A 26099-nucleotide genomic window follows, 5' to 3' on the forward strand; every position below is an offset into this window, starting at 1 on the left:
TATCGAATTATTATATTGTATGCCTAAAACGAATACAATGCTATGTATCAATTATATCTTTATTTATTGATTTATTGATTTTAAAGATTTTATTTATTTATTCATGAGAGACACAGAAAGAGAGAGAGGGAGGCAGAGGGAGAAGCAGGCTCCATGCAGGGAGCCTGATGTGGGACTTGACCCTGGGACTCCAGGATCATACCCTGGGGTGAAGGTGGTGCTAAACCGCTGAGCAACCCAGGCTGCCCTATATCTCAATTTAAAAAGAAAGAATACATTACTGAATCTTTGTTTTGGAAATTAATATTAGGAGTGGTAAGTACCAACTTAAAGTCATCTTTCAAAGTTGGTTGTATGGAGAAATTTCTAAAGTAATTATTTGGTTTTTAGAAAATCTGTTTTGGTTTAGAATGCATATGAATTAGAGTTGACCTTTTACTGTTCATGTGAATGCTTTAAATAGTATCTCCCTCAGGGGATAAAATAGTTAAGCCAGGCTGCCACATCTAATGAGGATGTCTTAGGAATAAATAATTATTCTTAACGTGAAGTGCTTCTTCTTCTTTGGTGAAAATGATCAGGCCAAGACTGCCTGAAAGTGGCCCAGCTAGGGAAGCAGGTGGATAGAAGTGAGTGGTAGATAAGCACTGGATGATCTTCAGTCTAAATGGTTTAATTAATTTAATTTTCTAAACTAGAAACATAGGATTTAGCATGAATTTGTCATTCAGCCTGTGTTGTAAATAAATGATATCAATATTTTGCTTCTGAAACCAACCATCCAATTAAAAATGTGAGCCATATAAATAAGTAATATTAACAAGAGATATGTAAATATAAGCTCTAGCTTTTATGTGTCTTTATAAATAATTAAAACAAGTGCGGGTTTTCCTTAGATTGAAATTGATTGTGAAACTAACTTTGTACATTATTTTTTTTAATTTTTTTAAAATTTATTTATGATAGTCACAGAGAGAGAGAGAGAGAGAGAGAGGCAGAGACACAGGCAGAGGGAGAAACAGGCTCCATGCACAGGAGCCAGATGTGGGATTCGATCCAGGGTCTCCAGGATCGCGCCTTGGGCCAAAGGCAGGCGCCAAACCGCTGCGCCACCCAGGGATCCCTGTACATTATTTTTATTCTAATTGCTGAAGTAGGGCGATTTAACATTTAAAACATGAAAGATACAGAAAAAGACAAAAATAATACTGGCAAGTCTATCAATCACAGAAACAATCATAAACATTTTGTAGTATGCCTTTTCATGTATGTGAAAATTATATTTAAATGTACTTTTAAATAATATGCAGAAAATATTCTTTGGTACTTGGTTTTTTACTTAGCAATTTATTAAAAATTTTTAATGTTCATATTCTTCTAGGATGCTATTTCTAATGTGCACAGAATGCTGTCATATGGAGGTACCATGATTAGCTAATTGCTTGTCGGACATTTAAACTCTTCTTTAATATTTGTTATTTTTAATAACATACAACGTGTAGCATCCTATATAGACCCTTATATAGCCCTGATCATTGCCCTAGGAAATCGCTAGGAGTCCAACACCTGTATCAAAGGGCTTTCACACTTTTAAGGTTTTTGACAGAGATTGTGAAACTTTGTTCCAGAATGCTTGTACTGAACTCCATACTCCCATCAGCAAGGTGTGAGAATTCTTTTTTCTCTTGAATCTTTACCAACTATGGGTATCTTCATTTAGAATAATCTTTGCACAGTAGCTGTACTTGTAGTGAGCATAGCATTACAGAGAAGTTGAATCACTACACTGTACACTCAAAACTAATATAACATTGTATGTCAACTATACTCAAAATAATAAAATGAAAAAATCTCTGTACTTTTTTAGTACTTTTTTAGATGAAAGGTAAAACTTCATTGTTGTCTTAACACATTGGTCTCTGTATTTATATCCTTTGCCCATTTTTCTATTGATGTTTAAAAACATCATTATTGGGCTCCAAGCCTTTTTTAAATAACAACATTAAAAATACTAATCTGTTGTCTGTTACAAATGTCAATCACCTTTACCCATAATTTATCATTTCATTTTGCAACTATTCTCTTTAGGTCATACGTCTGTAAAGGTAATCAAGTGAAACAGATGGCATTGGTACTATCAAGTTAATGGCTAAGATTTCTAACATGGACAGAATTACTATTTGATTTTCATGTGGCCAAATAAGTTTTATTTGGTTCTCTGGTTCTCAACAATGCCTCTGGACCCAAGTATTTATTTTTTTTTAAAATTTTTTCCATGTATTTATTTTAAATGCAATTTCTTGGTCATAAAGGTAGTGGGACAAGGAGATGGAGACAGTGATAATGTTAGCATAGTGTACTACAAAACTGTAATTGTAATATGTACATAAAACAACTCAACATGTGACCAGTAGTTAATGTCTTCAAAAGCACCCCACTATCCTCCATCAGATAACAGCTTAAGTACTTTATGAGAGTTACTGATGGTTTTTCTAGTCCACACTATACCTGCTACTCCATCTTCCCGCACCTCACCATCCTCCATTAGATGAACGATGGGGAGCACTGCTGCACAGATGCATGCTGGAAACACAGCTTGTGGGGGCTGAGGCACATGGTGGTTTGGCGTGTGTTCAGTGGTGTGTTCTTCATCTGAAGGGACAGACATAATCGGGGTGCTTTCTCAGTATTGTCATTCTAACACAACAACATTTCTCAGTTCAAACTTTCCTATCTAATTCTTTCAGTTATAGATATCTAGTTGTCTCAGCACCATTTGTTGAAAAGACTGTCCTTTCCTTATTGAATTTTCATGGCACCCTTTTCAAACATGAAATCAACATAAATATAATGGTTTACTTCTGGTTGGTGATTTCTATTCCATTGATTTACTATCAATCCTTATGTCAATACCACACAATATTGATTACTGCCTCTTTGCAGTAAGTTTTAAAATTAGGAAATTTGAGTCTTCCAGCTTTGTTCTTCATTTCCAAGATGATTTTGACTATTCAAAAAGGTGGAGCAATCACACTTTTTGGTAGGAAGGTAAAATGACACAGTTACTTTTGAAAATAGCTTGCCAGTTTACCCCACAAAACTTGTAGGTAACTTTTCATAGTAGTATAGTTTATAATAGCCAAAAAGTGGAAACAACCCAAATGTCCACCAACTGGCGAATTAATAAACAATGTGGTATATCCATTTAATGGAACATTATCTGGTAATGAAGAGCTGATATATGAGGCAACATGGATGAACCCTGAAAATATGCTGAGTGAAAGCATCCAGTCACAAAAGGCCACATATTGTATGACTTCACTCATTTGAAATGTACAGAGTAAGCAAATCTGTGGAAATAGAAGATAGATTATTTCTTGCCATGGGTTGGAGAAAGTGTGGATGAAGTATGACTGGTAATGAATATAAAGTCTCTTTTTAGGTTGATGAAAATATTCCCAAACATTTACGGTTGAGGTGCTAACCATTGCATAATGGTGGCATAATAGTGCACAATAACCAATGCATTGTGCACTTCAAAATGATGAATATTAAAAAAAGGATGAATATTATGGTACATGAATCATGCCTCAATAAAATTATATGTTATAAAAAATATAAATGTACCTTTGGCCCAATCCCTATAAGTTGTGATTAATTAGCACTGGTCACTTTTGAAGTTCCCAAGGGTTATGCAGCCAACGGATGAGAACCACTGGCTTCTGTACAGCTTTTTAATTACTTTATAAATTAGTGATGAAACGTGTATAACCACGGAGCAATGAGTCCTAGTCAATTATTCATGATTAGAGAAAATATATTCTTTAAATTCTTGGAACTGAAGGGTATCACGCTTCCCACACCCCCTACCCTCCCACTGGAATCAGATTTCATTATAGGAGTAGCATGAACTCTGGTCTTCCTTTGATTGTTTTGTTTTGTTTTTTCCTTTGATTGTTAAATTATTCCAGAACAGCAACCTAAAGCATACTACTGAGTCCTGGCCACTCACTGGAATCTCCACCCCAAATAGATTTTAAAAATCCTAATGTGTGGGTCCCATTCTTAGGACTTCTGATTTGGTCTTGGGTGTGGCTTGGGTATTATTTTTAAAGCTCCTCAGTTGATTGTATGGTGTATCCAAGGTTGAAAACCTGCAGCATTAGGATTATTTGCAATGTAATTTAAACAGAGCCAATTTATAAAGAACAATTGCTGGGTTAAAAAAAAAATTAGGGTACCACTCAATCTAATATCTCTTTTTTGAACTTCAAGTCATGAAACAAGTTATTTAATGAAGACAGTGAAGTGTAAGAAGAATACTAGCTGGAACATATTTCAAAACGGACACAGGTCATGAGGAATCAAGAACACATTTCTAAGAGGACCAACCTTCAGCACTAACAGCGGAACGCACGGACCAAACAGACCCTCGGCGGAAGGAGTAATTCCTGTGGGAAGTGCTGGACGTACAGGATGGACTCACAGACAGTCGACGGGATGCCAGATTGGTGACTTCTTCTACTGGCAAAGAAAATGGGGAATGTGACCTTTGGTTGTATGACAAAGTTATCTTCACAACTACAGCTGTACCTACATCATAAGCATATACTGCTCTCAGAGCATAAGGCTTCAGTAATTTAGAGTGTACTTGCGAATGGGAAAAAAAAATCTTTTAGAAAGACAGAAAATCCCTCCCATAGATTCCACAAAAGCAAGGCAGAGGATCACTGAATTAGAATGGTTCATAAATTATTTTTGATGCTCACCAACAAATCGGCTACATTTGTGAAGGTTGATAGTTAATGGACTAAGCCCATTTTAAAGGAGGAAATGAAATTTTTAATGATGCATTTACTTTCACATACACTCAGGATTTAGCTTTTGTCCGAATCCTGCATGGTCCATTATCATACTGGTTCATTTAACTTCCTCCTCTACAAACAGGCCACCTCCAAAAATGAAAAAATACCAACTTTCCTCTTTCTTTTACTAGTGTCAGGAGGTGAGAGAGAGAGCGTGCATATCATCTCATGTCACATAGAATCACTCATGTTTATTTCAAAGCAAGTCCTTTCTATTTCCTGTGACTTAGCCCCCCAGGAAGTCCTGTGTGTAGAGGGCACCTTCTTCTTCTGGCTCTGAGTTGGGTGTGCAGGTGGGCTCATAGCAAGCCTCCTGGGTGATGGGGATGGCGGTGATGAGACTGGCTTCTCTACCAAGACGTTTCTTCTCCTCCTCCTGTTGCAAATTCTTTAAGATGTGTTCTGCCCTCTGATGGGAGCGGGATACAGCTCGGGCTGAAAAGGATTTCTATGGAGACATGGAGACCAATTTATTTTATAGAAACTGTTCTGCAAGGTCACAACCATAAAGAATCTTCCCATAGAATTACACAAATGTTGCACTTTGTCCTCAGAAACTAGTAGGGCACCTATGATCTAGTTTCATGGCCAATCGTTTTTCTACCAGGTTTCCAGGTTCTGTGTAATGAAGCTAATCATTTTCATTCAATGAGAATATTTCTTCAAGGGTGTCTCTAAGTTTTAGGATTTCATCTTTAGAATTTGGGGGGATAGTAATGATCCACTTTAAACATGAAAATCAAATAAAAAATTTTAATACTCCATTCCTTTTCACAACTTTTTGAAATAGTTTTAAATGGAGGACATTTATTTAATAAGGTTAATAAAAGGGAAAGAACCATGGAGAGGAGGGGGAACATGATCTCTCTCCCTTAACAATTAGTTATATGATTTATTTCATTTTTGTATCTTGAGTATCTACCACATTGTAAATACCTAATTATTACAGGTAAATAGAGTGGCACACTGTAAATACTTAACAATATTTGTAGAAACAAAGTTAGTGAATAGAAATTATGAGAATTGACAGTGTTACAAAGGTTGAATGCAGGATTTTTATATAAGACTAAAAGTTTCCTATGTTGAATGGCACAGTAACAATTAAGGGCATTAGATGGGCCACATGGCAATTTATTTGCAGGCCAGGGGTTAAGCTGGTTCATTATATTAAGGTAAAGTAAGAATTATGGAATGAGAAAAGGAAACCTGAATATAGAATCAGGGGTCTTGGTTTCAAATTCACTGTGAACTTGGGATAGAGAATATACTTGGCTCAAATGAATCCACTGTCTATACAGGTGACAAATCAAAGATCCTTATGCCAGTAATTCAGATGCTGGATTTACTGTATATACGGAGAAAGAACCAGGTGTGTTTTCTCTTTGGCATGAAACCCATTAGATAAAAAATACTATATGCAGGAGAATTAAAATATTTATAGGAATAAAGAGCTCAAACAGTTCTCTAAAGAAAACTACAATGACTAGCAAATGTGTGATGTGCAAAACTGTTCAGCCTAACTTTATATATCCAAGTGACTTTTTAAAGAATATGAATAAAAAACCCAATAACTTTGTTTTTTTGCCAAAGTGGCATTAAAATATAATACTAACTAATTTGAATAAAGATGACACACTTTCCCGTTCTATTGTATATGGGTAAAATCTTCCTGGGACTATTTTGGGTGATGTATCAAACATCTGTAATTTTTAATTCCAATTGGCCTAATTCCATGGGAGTTTGTGCAAGAAAATAGTCATGGATTTGTACAAAAAGGTATGGTTTTTTTTTTCCGTAGTTTCTACATTACTCTTATAATTCAGAAAAATGCTATTCAATAGGTAAAAAAGGCATATTTTGCACTCATTTTTTTCAAAAGGCACATATTCTTGGTTCTTGTCTATGGATGGACAGTGTAATAAACTTAACTATTTATGAATTACACTACATCCAGCCACGATATATTAGAGTACTCAAGACCTGAGGTGATATTTGGGATGATTAACAAAATGGAGAACAGACCAACGTTCAAACAAGGAAATAAGAGCTGTCAATTCAGTTCTTTTTCTTATTCATCCAGGGTCAATCTCATTAACTTCTGGGTAGCTTAGGTATTACAGATTAGATGAATATGTTTGTTTTATAATAACTAGAGACAAAAATGCTACCCTTGGTCAAAAAAAAAAAAAAACAATGGCTAATGCTTTTCAGAGCTGTGAAAGGTGGCTACTACTGTGATCATAAAACAAAACTGTGTTGGCATGGAGGTCTGCAAATGCTCACTACTGGATATTAGTTCCTTCTATTCTATTCACAAGAACAAAGACCTTTCATGGCTGATTTTCAGTGTTGTTGTCACACTCTTATGATGAGAATGAACAAATTGTAAATTGTCTCATGCACTTATTGTTCTTCTCTCTTATTACATGTACACCATGGAGCCTGAAGAGAGGAGAGAGAAAATGACCATTACTCACAGACTGGTCTTCGTTAATGGGGTCCTGGACACTCCCACTGCACTGAGGGACCCACGGGGGGTCAAACATTGGGACAGATGGCATTCCAAGCACTGGTGAGGGCAGGGTGAAGTTTATACTGGGAGGCGGGATCTGTTAGTTGATACCAGAAGAGTGAGTAAGAAAATAAGCTAGAATGAGTCTGAAGTATAACTATGAAATCATCTTATAGAGTACATGATGTTATAGAGCACAGGATGAATGTCACTGTGTCTCAGTTTACTCATTAAAAAAGAAGGGTTTCAACTATATGATCTCTATTTGTGTTAATTAGCCCATCCTCCAAAAATATCTATATGTATAAATACAGCAAAGTATCTGAAAGATTACATCCCAACCTTTTATGGGCATACCACTGGGGATAGTAGTGGGATCTTGAGGTTTATAGAAACTTGATTTTCTTATCCTACCACTCTTCCATATTTCAATATTTTTTAAAACAAGAATTCATTCATATATGACTTAGGTTGACTTATATAATCACAGAGAAAAAAAAGAAGCATCTCTTGGGCCATACACTATCCATTTGAGGTTCAAGGATTTAAACAAGCCTTGGTTTGGATTTGCTATTCTCCAATGGAGGAACTATCCCTTACCTTAAAAATCTGCTGTGCTCCTTCCTCCATCCGGGGCCAGACCTGGTATCGAAACCTCCAGAGTGTGTGGAACTTGAGAACAGCATTCAGCCTCTGCACGGTCTCTGGGTGGTGGAACTCTGACATCAACATGTCAGACACAGCCTCGGGGACTTTCACCGCACACAGCAGGAACATGGCAGCTAGAGACAACCAACAATTCATCAGCTACACACCTTTTAATTTTGCTTGGTTCCCTGGGATGGGGGGAAGTAGGGAGCTGTTCTTGTCTCCTGAAAATGACTCCTGACCTAGGGGAGCCAGCCCACCAGAATTGGTGAAAGCAATTTTCACTTCAGCCACTGAAACCCAAACCTTATCCTTTGTGCCATCCACAATCTTCCAATATCTGGTGAGGGCAGTGGTAACATGCTATTTCAGTAGAATACCTCATTCTGAGCAAATTTTCCTTTGGCTCACAGTGAAAAGTAAATGTGAGAGGAAGCAAACGAGGAAAGGAAATTATATACTGAAATGCCCTTTTGAGGAAATGACAAGAATCATGTCATAGCAATCTGGGGACAGTGCATAAAAATGTCCATTAAAAACTGTCCCAGTTACATTATATTAAAAATAAAATCTACATTGTAGATGGTATTAAAAACTTCCACCCTTCTGAGAGATAGAAGAGATGGAGAAGCCAAAAGAGATTTCATGAATCATAATACCATTGCTGTTTTTTTAATTTTGGGAAAAGTCAAATATCAATAAGAGAAAGGTCAAGTGCCACAATGAGTTACAGAGTTCATGAATAACGGGGCAGAAAAATACACTCCATAGCATAGATGGATGAGCCAGTGACAATCATAAAAACATAATTTAAAATCTCTCTTGTACTTTTTCCTGGATCATCAAAACATACTTAGACAATTGTGTTGGACAGCTGCGGTTGAGTGCCAGCTCTGAAATCTCTCTGCTATGTGCTCCTGGAAAAGCCTCTCCACCTCTTCGAGCCTCTGTTTCTTTAGGGGCAGAATGTCAATGATAATGATGATAATTACGATGATGATGATGATACCTGCCTCCAAATTTGTTGTTAGAATAAGAGAAAATAATCTATGAGAAAGTGCTCTGTGACATGAAAAGTACTACATGCTTCTAAAGCATGTCTTATTTTTGAGAGGCAATGTGGCATATGGGAGGGACATCTATGTGTGCAGTCAGAAGATCTGGGTTTGGTCTCCTAGCCCTGCCGCTTCTGATCTGTGTGCACTTAGATAAGCCCTTTCAACCATCTGAGTTGCAGTTTGCTTATCTATAAAATGGTTGTGGGCAGCCCGGGTGGCTCAGCGGTTTAGCACTGCCTTCAGCCCAGGGCATGATCCTGGAGTCCCACGATCAAGCCCCATGTCGGGCTCCCTGCATGGAGCCTGCTTCTCCCTCTCCCTGTGTCTCTGCCTCTCTGTGTGTATCTTATGAATAAATAAATAAACAAATCTTAAAAAAAAAATGGTTGTTACAAGGATCAAGGAAGACCATGCATATGCCATAGTGCTATAAGAATGTTAGCTCTTGTGACCATTAGTATTTGATAAACCTTTTATTTATCCTCCTAGTTCCTTAAATTTCCACTCTTTCTCCTTTTACTTTTCTTTAAAGCATGCTCTACTCTGTCTCAATTTTTAAACACTACAGTCTCTCTTTACATCATTGCAAGTGGGAGTTTTACCTCAATCCCTGCACCGAAGCAGTTTTCTTGTAATGCTCACTAATCAGTAGATCCAGTGGTACTTTTTATAGCATTTGTTTCCTTTCAGTTTTTAACACTTTCATAACAATCTTCCTGAAGAGCTACTCTCCTTTGCTTGCATAGTTTGAGGTTGAGTTCCCCTACTTTTCTGGTCATTTTCCAGGGTTTGCTATTGGCCACTCCCCTTCCTGTTCTCTTTAGGTACAAAAGGCCAATGGCTTAGTGTTCATCCTTCCGCTCTTTCTTCTACAGATTCTTCCCCCAGAGACCCCATCCACTTTCAATGCTTCAGCTGCCATATAGATCAGATATTTCTCCAAGCTTATTTCCACCTTTGCTCTTTTTCTCATTAGCTTTAACATCATGTCATCAACTGCACGTCTCCTAACCATCTAAAATCGAACTGCTTTACTCCTTGCTACCATATTCAACTTGGTAATACACATAGTCTATATACAACACTACTCTTTGGGTCAGAACCCATGAGTGGTTTTCCAAAGTTCAATGGAAAGTCCATCATCTAGTGAGTGTCATTCAAGGGCTGTTACAATCTGAGTCCAACTCACTTGTCTAATACCATGGACTGGGGATCCCTCTACAAAGGCCACCCAAGTTTCAATTCCTTCTCTAGCTTTCCAAATAAGCCCTGTGTGTTTCCATACTCTATGTGGCTTTGCATACACCATCCACTTCCTTCTAGCTTTTCTTAAAGCCCAGTCTACCTGTTCATATCTTCCATGGAAGTTTCCATGTCTGTCTCATACTCAAGGAGCATGCTCCTCCCTGTACTCTCTCTGAGAAACATGTAGTAGAGAAAAAAAAAATCCAAGTTTTAATGCAAACAAAAATATTTTACAAAGACATTTGGTGCACTGTAGTATAATAAACCTTCCATTAGTAGGCCAGGTTAAATAAACTTATGCTCATTCAATGAAATATTTAGTAGACATGAAAAAGAATGAGGAGGGGCAGCCCGGGTGGCTCAGTGGTTTAGTGCCACCTTCAGCCCAGGGTGTGATCCTGGAGACCCAGGATGGAGTCCCACGTCAAGCTCCCTGCATGGAGCCTGCTTCTCCCTCTACCTGTCTCTGCTTCTCTCTCTCTCCTCTCTGTGTTTCTCATGAATAAATAAATAAATAAATATTTTTTAAAAAAACAAAAAGAATGAGGAGAATCTTCTAGCTAATGCTAAAAAATGGTCTCCTAGGGGATGCTTCTAACTACTTCTCCTTTGTGACTGCCCATTTTGAATTGATTTTTGCTCAAATAAACTCTTCAAATTTTTAGTATATCCCAGTTAATGTTCTAACAGTTCTGGTACCAGAAGAGGGAATCAAAGGAGTCCCAATGGCCCTCAGGAGCAATAAACAACCAGGTATCTGTGGAGCTCCTGAACTTGCAGACTCCATTTTAGCTTCTTCTTTTTCAGAGAGAAAGAGAGAGAAAGAGATAGAGAGAGAGAGGAGCTGGGGAGAGACAGAGGGAGAGGGAGAGAGAATCCTAAGTGGACGTGGAACCCAATGCAGGGCTTGATTTCATGATCCTGAGATCAAGACCTGAACTGAAATCAAGAATCAGATGCTCAATGACTAAGCCACTCAGGTGCCCCAGCATTTCTTTTTCCATACAGGGTCTGAAAGCTGGCCAGAGTTAGACTGGGTCAAACTGGCTTCTGAGGACTGATTTAGAAATTAGGCGGGGTATCGGTTCAGACTGGGTCTGAACTAAACCAGACTGGCCCAGTATGAGGCCTCAGGTGAATAAAATTTTGTTTTAAGGCTGAACAAGTAAGTTAACCTTACCAAAGGTAATCTTGAATTACAGTGACCACAGTGGACAACTTTTAACCATTTTAGAGAAGCTTACCCATTTATGAAGTGCCTAGAGAGAAAGCAATCTCAACCAGGCACTCTATTTGTTGTTGGGGGTTGCTCTGGATTTTGGGAAGGGAGTATCTTTTGCATCATCTTTGTCCATCCCTCCCCCTATGTGTCCAAGGGATTGTTCAATACTGCCAGAAATATTTACTATTTGTCCCAGATAAAACCTAACAAGTTATTCAAAAGGGTTTTGTTGTTGTTGTTGTTGTTGTTGTTGTTGTTTAAGTAGCTCTATAGTCAGAAGTTGGCTGACTTCTGACTATAATTGGTTGAATATCAGTGAAATTAGGAACTGATATTCAGAGCCTCATAGGAACTTTTGTTTTTAATGCCACCTCCTCTAAGTCAAAATGAAACTATGTGCCTAGAAGAAAAGTAAAACATTCTGATGCCATTGAGGAAGGATTTACTAAAACATTCCAAAGAAACAGCTGTAAATCTAGAACCTAGGAATCTTTTGATTTCCATCTTAGTTGAAGATCTTCTCCCGGATATAGAAAAAGCAATTTGCAATTTGAAGATAATGTAGTTGTATGGCTGGGTAAGCATCTTGACATTTAAGTTACATCCCAATTCTTTGAGGAATTAACAGTTGTACTTATCTAACAAATCGAGTCTTTACAAAAACAGAAATGCAGCCCTAGAAACGATTAAAAGCCCAACCATCCTTTTACCGATCTCCAAATCCCTATTCATCTCAAAAGGCTTTCAGATATTGTAAAAATTGTGATTAGGAAACAAATGTCCTTCTTGAAGAAATTTACATCCTTTCTCTATGCCTTTGAGATGTAAATGTTGTATCTGGTTTTCCCTAGGAACCCAGAACCATCTCTTGAAATGCAAACTTCAGGGAGGTATTCTTGTCAGGAAAACAGAAAAAAAAAAAAAAAAAGGAAACTACTTGGGAAATTAAATGAACAAAAATTTTCAAAGTCTTTTCCACAAATATTAGAATTAGATATCTGAGCAGGTAATATTAACTTATTCTCTCTGCTAGGAATATACTTTAGATCCAAATGTTTTTTTCATAAATCAGTCAGTTTTGCATTATCACATCTGACTCATGGCTAAAACTTCAAAACAAATGCTATGAGATCCCTGTGTTTGTCCATATATTTATGTATGTCTATGTATGTATGTTGCAGATAAGTGATATTTTCCTACCCCAGATAGGGAGTAGGAAATTGATTTGTAAAGAGCTCTATTTGTTAGCTTACAGATAAACAAACACATGTAAATAAAATATACCGTCAGAAATAGAGAAATCTAAATGTTTTTCAAGTTCATGTTGATGTGGGAAACAAAAGGAGAAGAAAAATCATTAAATTTCCTTACTACCTACAGACCATTGACAACTCCTTGAAACAGGCAAAGTAATATTTCTCTAGGGACTCAACTGCCTCCATGTTAAAACTTTGCTAAATAAGAGACAATGTTAGCCCGACCCCCAGGATCCTGTAAGTCTACTGTAACATATAAAAAATTCCTTTGGAAGCTTCCTTTATTTCTATCACTGCCCCCTCTCCCCCCGAGATACACGTTGGCAATCATGCCCCAAGCATATGACCCACCAATACAAATCTGAAGGATCTGACGACTCAGGTTGTATTCGACAGTAATAAATGGCCATTTCCAACAATAGTTAGCCCTCTCAAGGCCCTGGAAACCTTGCTTCCAAAATTCCTTAGAGACCTACACTATCCCCAACCCCCGCCCAACTTGAAAGTATGTAATAGACCACTACTCATGACCCCAGTGCAACTCTTTCTGCTCACTGGTCCTGTCCTCGTGCTTTAATAAAACCCCTCTTTGCACTAAAGGCATGTCAAGAATTCTTTCGTGGTCCGTTGGCTTCAAACGTTAACATCTTTTCTACATAATGTGACCTAGAATAATCTATGATAAATAAAAACTAGTTTAAGTTTGTTGATTTAATTAAAACAAGACTATCTTTAGATCTATCAGCATTAAATATAATGGTCTTATTCTAATAGGCTTACTAAAAGTCCAATAATCTCAAGTTATCTCTGATGTAGAATTTATCAGCAAGAAAGATGAAATGATTAGATGTTCAATGTCTTAAGAAATTTTCATGGATAAACATAATTGTTAAGAATTAAATAGATGTAAGATTTACTGTGAGGAAGAACACACTTCTGGAAATTATGAAATGTATTAATAAATTTGCCAATCCACAGAATGCTACTATAATAGTCTACAATTGTTTACTTCTTAGCTATCACACTAGGAATAAAGGATCCTAAGGGTTAAGAATCCTAATCAATATATACAATTAAAACTACTTAGAAGTAATAAGACTGAAAAATAGGTGAGTAAAGTAGAATGACCGGTAGTTCCAGAATGAGGAAGATTAAAAAGCAGAACAAAATCTGAATGGGTATGAAAAAAATTGTAGAATGCTTATAGAAAAGGAATCTTGGAAAATAAATTTTACATGTGATTAAACTAAAGTTAGAATTGATGTATTTAAGTTTTTAAATAATGAGTTGTAATATCAAAAATACAGTGGTAAAAAAGTTAGAATTTGGTTTTGTCTCAGCTGAGAAACCAAACTTTTCTTGGACTATCAGTCTGCTTTTCATAAACGACTGAGAAAAGTGTTTTTTTACCTTTTGGATAATCTGCCTGCAAGGCAAAGATTTTGTGGTTTTACCAAAATAATTTACTGTGTGTGCTTCAGGTTGTCTTTATCAGGACTTTGATAACTTAAGAAAACCCTATCTATCTATCTATCTATCTATCTATCTATCTATCTATCTCTTCTTTCTTTTTCTTGGAAGAAAGAGAGAAAGAAAAGAAAAGAAAAGAAAAGAAAAGAAAAGAAAAGAAAGAAAAGAGAAAGAAAAGAGAAAGAAATTGGGGTAGAGGGCAGGGGAAGAGGGAATCTTGAAGAGGTTCCAGCTCAGTGCAGGCCCCAACATAGAGCTTCATCTCAGGACCCTGAGATCATGACCTGATCTGAAATCAAGTCAGATCCTTTACCCACTGAACCACCCAAGTGCCCTTGTATTTACCTTTCAAAACTTTTTGGAAGAGTTTTAAATTGTGGCTTCTGTTAAATAGATAAGTATTATTTCATAATGATCTGAGATCCTGTTTACTCAAATGCTCAAACCTTTTGACATTTTGGCAATTTCCCCAAATCAAATTCTAAATGAAGTCTCTTTGATTTCAAAGTAACTTTGAGTATTCCCAGAGGGTCCCTAGAAAACCTCACAGAATTTGTCTCTCACCTTGTAAGAGAGATGTTAAACTAGTTTATTTGGCATGTTAAATTATGTGGTGGCACTGTCAAGTAAGAATTGACAATAAACTTCTGAAGTTATAGGTGTATGGATGTATGTTACTAATACAGATATTCCAGAAATTGTTCAAAGTTTCTAGGAAGTTGTCAGTACTCTCATTGTCCAGTTATTATCCTAAATTTTGTGTGCCACAGACATATAATATTTCTCTATCAAATGAACTCTCATCAGATCTTTAATCATGGCTACTTTTTTAAAGGTCTTTTTGTCATTTAGTTACTGCTTTACTCAATACTTTTGCAGAAGTGCTTCATCTTCAGAAGATGAATCTTCATAAGATTCTGGTTAAGAATTTCCAGAACTAATGGAAAAAAGGATTCAAGTTGAATAAGAATTAATGATATGAAATTGAGCAGACTGATAAGGATGATTACTATTTTTTTTTTAAACACTTTTCCTTTGAAATCTTGCTGGTTCCTTAATGTTTTATTTTTCCAGATTTAAGGATATGTTTTTTTCTTTTTTCTCTTAAGCTATCTATGACTTATAGTAATTTGGTAAAGCTTATTGCTATAAATAAAATGGAAACATTAACTTTTTCTCCTTATCTGATTCCTCCAGAATCCATAAGAACCTGTTTTTTGTATAACAGGCCACAACTGGAAGCATTGGTTTTATTACCAAGACTTTGACTGGAATGTTGTATTTGAGAATATGCATAGAAGCAGATATGATCAGACAGTTTTAACGGAGTAGGTTTGACTTGATGGAGCCAATAAAAATTCATTGGAAAAACTGGCCTGGTGTCTTGCTTATAGGATTCGCTGTAGCCTTACCATGTGAGCAAGGAAGCCTGCCGCTTCCTGGCAGGCTCAGGAAGCTCAAGATATCCTGGAGACCTCAAGGAGAGAGGAATTCAGCCAAATCTATAAGTTTTCCAGGTGAAGTCTGATGGTGAGTTCCTCACTAGGCTTCTTAAGCCGGGAGAGGTTTTTAAAAGTCCAATCTAAGATTCCTTATAAAAAGTTCCAGCAAAGCAGATTTTTTAAAAAGCCTACAGGATTAATCACTATTCATACTGCACTTATGTAAATAATCAGACCACGTTTAATGAGATTAGACTTATTTTGCAAACAAATTAGCCTTACTGTGATTATCTCTGATAGAAATAAGGATGATTTCTAGAGAAATCATGGTTTACTAATCGTGAGGGTTCAGTAAAAAAATTGTAACATTTGTGGATATCAGATCCTAGTCCTGTTCACGGTTTTTGATGTTTGTTATTTATCTGTACACCAAACTGATCTCAAATTCTTCTAGTTTCCTCAAATATCTTGCTACAACTCCCCAAACTAGTGTCTCCCACTTTCTAACGTAGGATCACTAAGAACGAAGACTGCCCTTGAACGTCCTTGGAAGGGACCACACCAGCTCCTCCTTACTACCTAGGTGGCAGCCAAACTTCAGGAACTTGAATGGTAGGGTCTACATCCTTCATTAAAAAGAGATCCTCTAAACTCTTGGAACTGCACACCAGCTGGAGATCTAAAATTAAAATTGACTAGGGAGGTTCCTCCTCGGATGCAGATGGCATCCTGGGGACAGCTCTCTCAAGTTACACAGATCAAGATCATCATCTCCAATATTAAACATTCATTCCTATTGCTTTTTTGCTACTTGCTTTTTTTCTCTGTCAAAGACAGGAGAGACAGTGCTCCTTTACTCTGGCAACTATGGTTGGATTTACAGCTAAGGCCGTAGCTGTACAACAAAATCTCTATATTTTCTTGCTAAGGTGGTTTTAGATAATAGAATTGCTTTACATATTGGCTGAAAACAGAATCTGCTATGTCAGGGTACAATACTCCTTGGTGTACCTAGATCCAAACCTCTAGCATTATAGCAAATACAAAATACTTACAAATAAGCCACTGGGCTAAAACAGGTATTTTCTTTAATTTATTTGATACCACCTGGTTTGGTTCATGGGGACTCTGGCTGAGAAGCATCCGTTGGTCTCCTGGCATTACATTCCTAATAGTTATCACTATAGTCTTCCTGCTGTATTAGGTCCTCTCAGTGATCTTAAATGCTTGTTCAAAACCATCAACCATCTATCACATGGTCTCACTGTTCTTGGAGAAGCAGAAAGAAGATGCACAATGAGATGAAAAGCAAAAATAACTGTTTTATGAATTTGACATCATAACCTCTGAGTTTCACAATGAGACAAGAGCAACATAACTCTTATCTGAGAGTGGCATTAATACCAAATTTTGGGTCCATTTCTCATGTATGAGAAGATGACCAAAAGGGAGGACTATTAAAATAATTAAATAAAGAGACCATTAGAATGATGTAGCTCTAATCCTCAAAATCTAAGCCTGTAAATGCCTCAAGGTTACAAATCATAATGCTAAGGACAACCAATCACAAACAACCAACTTGGCTTTTAGCTACAGTCGGTCAATAATTGCCTTACTTTGCTTCTGTCCTTTTTCTATAAAAGCCTCTCCCTGGGCTCCTGTTGGTAGAGTGCTCCTAAATACTCCTGGTATGTGCTGCCTAGTTGGAATAGATTTTTCTTCAAATAAATTCTTTTAAAAATCTTCTAGATAAAAATCTTCTAGAAAAATGGAAAGCTCAAAAGTCTTTAGAGTATGTCCTATTTGTGTGAAAAAGGAAACAATATATACATTGGTACTTAGGTATATATATATATATATATATATATGTGCCTAGTGTACCCTAGAAGGAATCCTGAAATCTATAAACTAAAAGAATATGTACAAGAAGTGGAAAAAAGGTGAAGAACTCACATTTTGTGTGTACTTTTTACTGGCTATATGGCTTTAGATATGTGACCTAATCTTCAACACATTTGTTTTGATAGTATAATTTGGATGTAAAACATTACTTGTGGTTAATAATGGTGGTTCATAGTAAATCTGGGAAATCACGACATGCTAAAAGAATTTTTTCCTTTGTGAAATATAGTGAAAATGTAGGTTCTGGGGAAAATTATATTTTATAATTTGGTAATGCCCTTGGAGAGACATACTCTCTTGTGCAGATTATGTGGTAAAAAGTAAAGGGTATACTTAGCACTTCAGCCTCCCTCCCTATAGTACAAAGCTGTGTCTAGGGTTCTGGAGATTGCTGCTGAGCTGACCTAGGAATGAAAGGGAATGGATGCACTTCTCTCTTGTTTAAATGGTGGGATGAGTAGCAACCAAGGTCATGGGTGAACTGTCTTTACCTGCGGCCCCCGCCATGTGCTCATCCATGCTGAGCAGGAGCTCCCAGGCAGCTGGCTGGATGTCTCCATACATTTCTTCTGTCAGAATTGGTGCTGCCTTGATTAGCAGAGATAAAGGAGCAGGCGACAGGCTCATCACCTGGGAAAAGATGGAAATCACATCTTAAAATCTTTGAAGACACTGATTGCTGTACTCCTCTTGAAACCTAAGTGCCACTTCCCTTCTCCGCTTTCCTTAAATGACCTTCAAATACTTTCTAAAATGGTAATGTATTTATTGGCATGGTGTAGAATGAATTTTATACCTTATTAGTCGATGCATACAAAGATATACTGGCTGGAGTCTTTTGGTTTTTTTCTCATAGAGCTTATTCTACAGTCTTTGTATTAAAAATCTTAGTGGACTTTTAAAGCATCCTATTTTCCTTTCGATTAGGAGTTGGTGTCCTAAAGACAATGAGTAGCCTCTAAGTTATAAAGGAATTCCATGAGAAAGTTAGTTTTCTAATCCAGTAAACTTGGATGACATTTTCCCTTTGAAACATTGTACACTGTGGTTATTGCACTAGATCAAGCCACAAAAGTCCTATTTAATCCATTATTTCAGATGGTTTATTTTTTGAAGATTTTATTTCATTTTTAAAAAGATTTTTATTTATTTGAGAGAGACACAAAGACAGTGAGAAAAAGAGAGAGAGAGAGAGCATGAGCAGAGGGAGGGGCAAAGGGAGATGCAGGCCCCCTGGTGAGCAGAGTGACTGCCATGGGCCTCCATCCCAGGACCCTGGGATCATGACCTAAGTCAAAGGCAGCCACTTAACTGACTGAGCCACCCAGGTGCCTCAATTTATTTGAGAGAGAGAGAGAGAGAGAAAACACAAGCATGAGTGGGAGGGAGGGGCAGAGGGAGAGAGATCGAAAGCATCTCAAACAGACTTCTCACTGGGCACAGACACTGAGGCAGGGCTCAATCCCATGATCCTGAGATCATGACCTGAGCCAAAAACTGAGAGAGTCAGATGCTCAACTGATTGAGCCACCCAGGTGCCTCCATTATTTCAGGTGATAAATGTAGGTTGTGGATGGTCTAGATCTTTAACCATTTTAAAAACTTTCCAAAAGGGGGACCTGGGCGGTGCAGTCAGTTAAGAGGCCAATTCTTGGTTTCAGCTCAGGTTATGATGTCATGGTCATACTCACAAGGTCATGACCCCACAGTCAGTGAGATCGAGCCCCACCTCAGGCTCTATGCTCTGTGCAGAGTCTGCTTGAGATTCTCAACCTCTCCCTCTGCCTCTCCTGCACCTGCTCTCTCTCTCTCTAAAATAAATAAATAAATCTTTAAAGAAAAGAACTTTCCAGAAAAACAAGTTTTCACTCCAACTCCCCTGGGGGGAATATGTGTAATGATTTAGAGCTTAGGTTTTAAGGACAATACAACAATGTGTCAAGCACTAGATAAGTAGGTAAGTATACTATCTCTTCTAATCTATGCAATAATCCTTTGAGATGGGCCTAGTGTTATAATCCCCATGGTAAAACCAAGAGAAATTAAGCAGCTTGCCCAAGGTCCCAAAGCCAGAGTGGCAGATGCAGGCTTCGAACCCAGAATATCACATTCTAAGAGGGGTGAGGATCGTCACCACATGCTGGTGGGGTATTAGCACCATGCATGGGGTGAGTGAGAAAAGGCATGGCTCCAGCGAGCTCCCAAGCTGTATCTCTGTGGAAGCTGCCTGGCTTACAAGAAGGGACTTTTTCTCTTGCACACTTGGTGGCACTCTTACCCACCAACTAAAGGGCTCTTCATGCTAACACTGTGCTAACTGGCACTGGATGCCTCAAGCATTAGTAAGGAAGCAGGGTACCCCTTCCTCTCACTGCTCCAGTGACGTTTCTGAACCAGGTGTCAATACCTGCAGTCTGATGTATTTCAGCATTCCAGAGTCCTTTTTCCCTTCCAGGTTGGCCTCGGAAACTCTCTTCTTCAGAGAAGGTGTCCTCAGGCATGACTTCTCTGAGCACTGCAAACAACATAAGATGTGACGAAGACTGTTGTCCCCTCTCAAAAGCCACTAGTGCTGTTTCCCCCCAAATTCTCCAAACAACAACGGTCTTCTTTTAATGAGTGACAATGTAGCCCTTTTAATAGGCCCACAGTTTCTGAAAGTGATAAAAACAGTTAATTTTGGAATGAAAGGGAGCTCAGAGATATATAGCTACCAATTTTTTTTTTTTTTTTTTTTTTTTTTTTTTACCATGGTGATGGAAACTGTGGTCCAGAAAAGGAGAATAACGTGACCAAGTTAGAAAGCTGGCTCTTAGCAGAATTAAAACAGGACAAGCATCTCTTGACTTCCATTTCAGGGCCAGTTATATTCTACGAAGATGGTAAAAGCACAAATCTTTTAAAAAAATTAAGTCAGTTAAACCTGCTCTATCTAATTGCCCCTTTACAGGGCTGGATGTTACAAGTTTGCCATTTGGTCATGGGAGAAAGAATAGAGTTCACAAAGGAGTGTTAGGAAGTAAAAGATAAAAGACTCATCAAGGAAGTACAAGGTCAGAGCATTTATTATCTAGGCCTGAGGTGTAAGGTTAAATGGTTTCTTTAAAAAACCAAACTCGTTCAAAAAACAAAAACAAAACCGTACTTGTCTATAGGAGGCAGCAGCTCTTTTTTCAAATTCTCTCTCGAACCAGAGTCCAGAATAACACTGACTTCTGCATAAGTATGGAAGAGACAGGGTTTCTTCCTCCAACTCCCTAAAAGGCCAGAGCACTGGGAGAAGGATGGGTCCTCACGGTGACAGGCTCTTGTTTATTTATCCGGAGTCCTGATGGCTCCTAGGTTTGCACTCCGGGCTGTGCACAGAGGGAATCCATCCTTCTACACAGAATAAAGCTCATTTGTTTTTCCAGTTCCATGTCAAAGAAACACTTTTTCCCTCGATGCTGAGGAACAAACAGCTCCTTAAGAATTTTTGAACAGAGCTTCACAGTGCTATAGATGGAGATATTTGAAAGAAAAGACAAATCTAAAAGAACATGAATGTTCCAAGAAAGTCTTTCAAAACTCTGACAAAAAGACCCAACACAATGCATCTGGTGTGCGACTGGTATGGAATAAACTTTTAGAATGAATCTACTTCGAAACAAATGAATCAGAGCTCTTGCTGTGTTTTCTAAAGATAAAAACGTGGAGGCACATACTTGGGAACACATTTCATTTGAGGAGATAAATCCTGCATTGCATTTTATTTCTGTGAATGCAAAAAACAATATACAGCAATATCCATGCCTGTTTTATGATTTGGAAACTGCTCTAAAATCATATGGCAGGCATTTTCCATATAAATGTAGGGGTGCATTTGATTTCCTTTTTAAAAAGTCAAGTTATTTTGAAAGTGGCATCTTTTACTCTATTTATAAAACCTTACATGCAAATTGCAGAATGTCTGGAAAACACAGAAAAACTTAGAGGAAGAAAACAAAAATCCCTATAATCCTTAGCCCAGCGATGGCCATTATTTTGTTCCTTTCAGTCTTTTTGTTTTTTCATTCTGTGCATCTTAGCACAATGGTGAGGATGTCCTGTGTGTGGCACCCAATTTTAAACAACTCATTTTATTAGGAATTTATAATGAGTATCTCCCCCAGGTCGTTAAATATGATTTTCAAAATAGGATTCAAAATATGATTCTTAAAGTTTGTTAATATTTCACCCTTTCTCCTCTGGTTGGACATTTTGGCTTTTTCAGAACCACATCTCTTGGTTAAATTACAGGGGTTTTTTTTCATCTAGCAGGTACTGGCTTAGAAGAAAAAGGGCAAACATTTATGTTTGCCTCTGACACTCTGGGAGTCGTAGGATTTGTTTAATCCTGTTTCCCAGGGACAGAAGGTATATGTCAAGCTTCTCAGATATCAGATATTTAATATTCTTGCAGGCTTCCCTGGGAAGCATGGTGTGTTCTAGTGCCTCATCATAGTTAGGGTGCTTGTCGTAGAGGAAAAGGAAGATTATTAGAAAGGCTTTTACTCTAGGGTGATAGGCTAGTCACTCGCCCTGAGTGACTTGTTGAGGCTTGAAAGGTAAGTATCCAAGATGTGTACTTGGGTGATGGGCACTTGGGCACCCTATGTGAGAGTCCTCAAGTCCCTCTACTGGCGTGTCCCTAACTCAGACTGACAAGGCGATGATGAGTTGTTTTTCGGCTTTCATAACTCCACATAAAACTTGGCTAGAAGACAGCTCATTGCAGGAGGCTAGTTCTTAAGGAATTTTTTGTTATTAGTGTTTCATGGAAGAGTAAGAAATTTCACTGGACTGTGAGTTGCATATGCTGGTTGGAATGACACATCAAGCTGGGACCTGTGAAGAAACCCCAAAGTAGTAATGCACACCAAAGGACAGAACGTATCACCAGTAGATGCTGGCATTCATTGTTGAATCAATCTACCGGAGGGAGCAATTGTTAATGGAAGATAGTGACACAGCCCCAAGAGGTATCAGGGATCCTGGGTGTGCTTGCTGGGGGATTGGTGTAGATCTGAGACCACTGCGTTTTCTTCTCTGTGGATGTCTTGGACAAATATTCACCATATCTGGATCTGTGACTTCTCCCCTCATTCTAACCACTGTTGATGAAATTTGCAATGCAAAAACCAATCCTTTGACTGGCTAGGGACTTATCCTGTGATGTTTGGATCATAAAAAGGAGGAGTAGAGCCCACCAAACTCCTGTCCTACGGAATTAAGGGGCAGAGTCTGATTCATGTGGTGATGGTTGCTGGAATTGAGCAATGATGATGCAACCTGGAGATTTTCAGGTCACATACAAGATGAACAAAGCAGGAGGAGCTGATCAGGGGGCTGAGATGAGGGAGCAGATGGAGATGCAGAAAGAAGCAGAGATGAGAAACTAGGCCCAATCTGATATGGAGAGAGCTTTCATTCTCCCATTTTAGGGCTTGGCTCCTTCCTGGTCTGTCCCTGGTTTCATGAGATTCTGCTAAGTCCCTTGAAGAAACTAGTTATTGAACAAGTTTCAGTAGGTTTCTTGTAATAAAAGATTACTGATCAGAGAGGCATAACAGTTATTTTAAATAAAAAATTTATTCATTTAATAATTCAAGATGTTTATTAGGAGTTAACTATATGCCAGGAACTGGACTAACTTTTGGGGATTTGCTGTGGAGCAAAACTCCCTTGGTGTTTGCCCTCATGGAGAGCATATCTTACTAGGAGAGAGAGATAACAGATAAACAAATGAAAAATCATGGTAAGTAGAAAAAGAGACAAATGCCATGAATGAGGATGTACTGTGGAAATAACTTGGTATTTAAAATCTATGAAAACTGGAGTCAATCTACTGAGCTCTGAAAAAGAGATCTTCCAGGACACATATTTCATGCCCAGGGAAGTCCAAATATTTCCCCAAAGGTAACCTACACTTTTGGGCCTCATGCATCTTTGACACATGAATATGAATGGGGAGACATTCTAGCAGATGAAATCAAGACCTAGGGCCTGGTTTGGGTCTCACAACAGCGTTTTCCATAGCTTTGGAAAAATATTACTCCTGTAGGAAATCAATTGGTCTCTTGCCATTTATTTGCATTGGTTTCACAAAATTTATAGAGACCATGCCCTCTCTTTTTCAGGCACGTATCACCTTTTACCCTCCTATCTGTTTTGGCTGAAAGGAAAAAAAATTGGTTTCATCTACTCCTTTTCTCATCAGCAAGCACTAATTGAACATTATTCTGTTTAGAACATAGCACCGGACAAGATACACATAAAAATGAAAAATCAAAGAATTCTTTGGTGAAGGTATTATATATATGTGTGTGTGTGTGTGTGTGTGTATATATATATATATATATAGTTTATAAAAAAACCTCTCAAGCTCAGAAGTGCATTAAAATAGACTAACAGGATGTACAGTGTGTCCCTGAGCATTGAAATGTAGATTAGCAGATTGATCAGAGTTACATGGGTTACAGAATGTACTAGCTGCCACAAATACATTCTGCCATAAAAGCCAATTCAAAAGGAAACAGGAATGAGATATCAATTGCTCACAAGGCTCAATTTTAATCAGAATCACTGCTTTTATTCTTGATTTATTGCCTACTCTATTTTCATTTGGGCCCTAGAAATGTGGGCATTGTTCATTTAGGTGACAGATTCAGCCCAGGAAATGGAAACATCATGAGAGAACAAAAAAGAGCTTGCACAGGAGGCTGGCATTTTGAAAATAAAATGTTTATTGCAGCAGACTCAATACATTTTTTGAAGCTCTTCACCTGCATGACTGATTTAAATATGTTAAGATTAGAGGACACTTAACTCTTGCTTTGCCTTCTCTTTGTCTTTCCAAAACAGAAGCATGCCTAAGGTTGGCAAGCCTCTTTTTCTGCTTCAGGCCAGTGTCCTGGGCTAGGGGTAGGGGTAGAGGGCACTCATGAACTAGATGGCCCCCTCAGCTGTTCAATATTTATTGTCCCTCTGCTTTAAGAGAGGAGCTTTGGTAGGTATTGCATAGGAAACTGTGCAAGACCGCCAGTTTCCCAGAAGCTTATAATTAAATGGCAGAGGAGAAATAGGGATATAAAGAGCCCCATTTTGCAGGCAGAATGATCTTAAAACTCTCAGTGCTTGCCACTACTCATAGGATAAAAACTAAAATCCCCCCCCACAGCCTGGGCAGCTCTACAGGCAGCGTGCATGACAGTCTGTGCTCCTCCAGCCACGGTTCTTTGTACTCATCTCTTCTCCCAGGTTGGAAAATTGTCTATTCAATTCACATCCATGCATCCTTCAGTCAAAAGTCATTTGTCACTCTACTGGAGGGGCTGTCTGATTTACCCCAACAAGCTCAAAGTCTTGTTCATAAGCTATCTCAGCACAGTGTGTTTCTTTTTTCCCTGGACTTATTGGTGTTGCAATTTTATAGCAATTTGAGGCATTTGATTAATGTCTATCTCTTCGACTAGGTTGTGTATATCATATTAAGACAGGGGTCCTATTTCTTTTGCCCATTACTATACTCAGCACATGGTATGGACCCAGCATGTCCATAGGTTCTTTATTTTTTTTCCCCATAGGTTCTTTAAAGATTTGTTGAATATATATGGATGGATGGATGGATGGATGGATGGATGGATGAATTAATGAGTGAATAGTTGAATGAAGAATGAGAAAAGCACAAGTAAAAGGCCATTGTAATTTAAAGGAAGGAGGGAATGAAAACAACATTAATCATCCATCATAGTATGCTCTGTGGTTAACAGTAGGAAGATCATAAATGGTTTCAAGGAGGAGGTGGCATTTGAGTTGGATCCTGAAGGATGTTTGGGTTTGGCCACATATGGCTTACAAGTGAAGCTACAGTTGGAGCAGTAAGAAATCTCAGAGTATATATGGTGAACAATGAATATTAACTTAGATTGGTATATTTTTACAACTTCTAAAATACAAGGTTTTCTCTACTAAGGGAGTTTTTATATGAAGGAGAACTTACCTAAATAAAAATACATAGACATATGTATATACATACACACAAATATATATATATATATATACATATATATTTTTCTTTTTATGACATCATTAACAGTTCATGAAATTACTCACATTGATCTATTCCCCCATGATCTTCCCTCAGAATATGTGTTGTTTGAATACCAGGAGATACATCAGAGTCTAATTAAAAAGCTCTGGATTGATATTCCATATTTCTAAATTACAGTCCACCTGAGTATGTTATGGATGTGAACTCTGACACTCCTATCCTTCCAAGCCTCAACTTTTTCATCTATAAAATGGGGAGTACAGTATCTCTTACACAAGGTCTATCAGAATCAAAAAGCACTTTGTCAGTGATATACACCTGCATTATAGCCTCATATATATGCTTTGAAAAAAAATACTGAAAGATCATATCCCAGAAGGCAAACAACACACTTATGAGATGCATAAA

The 26099-nt window shown here is 37.8% G+C and overlaps 1 protein-coding gene across 14 annotated transcripts in view; it reads right to left on the reverse strand.

The window, feature by feature from the left end:
* The window catches only part of UNC80 (unc-80 subunit of NALCN channel complex), a 215487-nt gene that overhangs the window by 66469 nt on the left and 122919 nt on the right, over window positions 1-26099 (reverse strand). For 12 of the 14 annotated variants that reach the window (XM_077885391.1, XM_077885394.1, XM_077885389.1 and 9 more), the window contains 7 exons: window positions 20028-20135; window positions 18112-18250; window positions 7978-8159; window positions 7343-7474; window positions 5127-5313; window positions 4393-4524; window positions 2509-2652 (listed from right to left, as the gene is read on the reverse strand). In XM_077885391.1, the coding sequence (XP_077741517.1) occupies window positions 2509-2652; window positions 4393-4524; window positions 5127-5313; window positions 7343-7474; window positions 7978-8159; window positions 18112-18250; window positions 20028-20135 (1024 nt within the window). The remainder of the gene's footprint in view (window positions 1-2508; window positions 2653-4392; window positions 4525-5126; window positions 5314-7342; window positions 7475-7977; window positions 8160-18111; window positions 18251-20027; window positions 20136-26099) is intronic. The other 2 variants (XM_077885390.1, XM_077885382.1) reach the window with 1 other exon arrangement.

Source organism: Canis aureus, chromosome 36, assembly GCF_053574225.1.
Source record: "Canis aureus isolate CA01 chromosome 36, VMU_Caureus_v.1.0, whole genome shotgun sequence".
Classification (NCBI taxonomy): domain Eukaryota; kingdom Metazoa; phylum Chordata; class Mammalia; order Carnivora; family Canidae; genus Canis; species Canis aureus.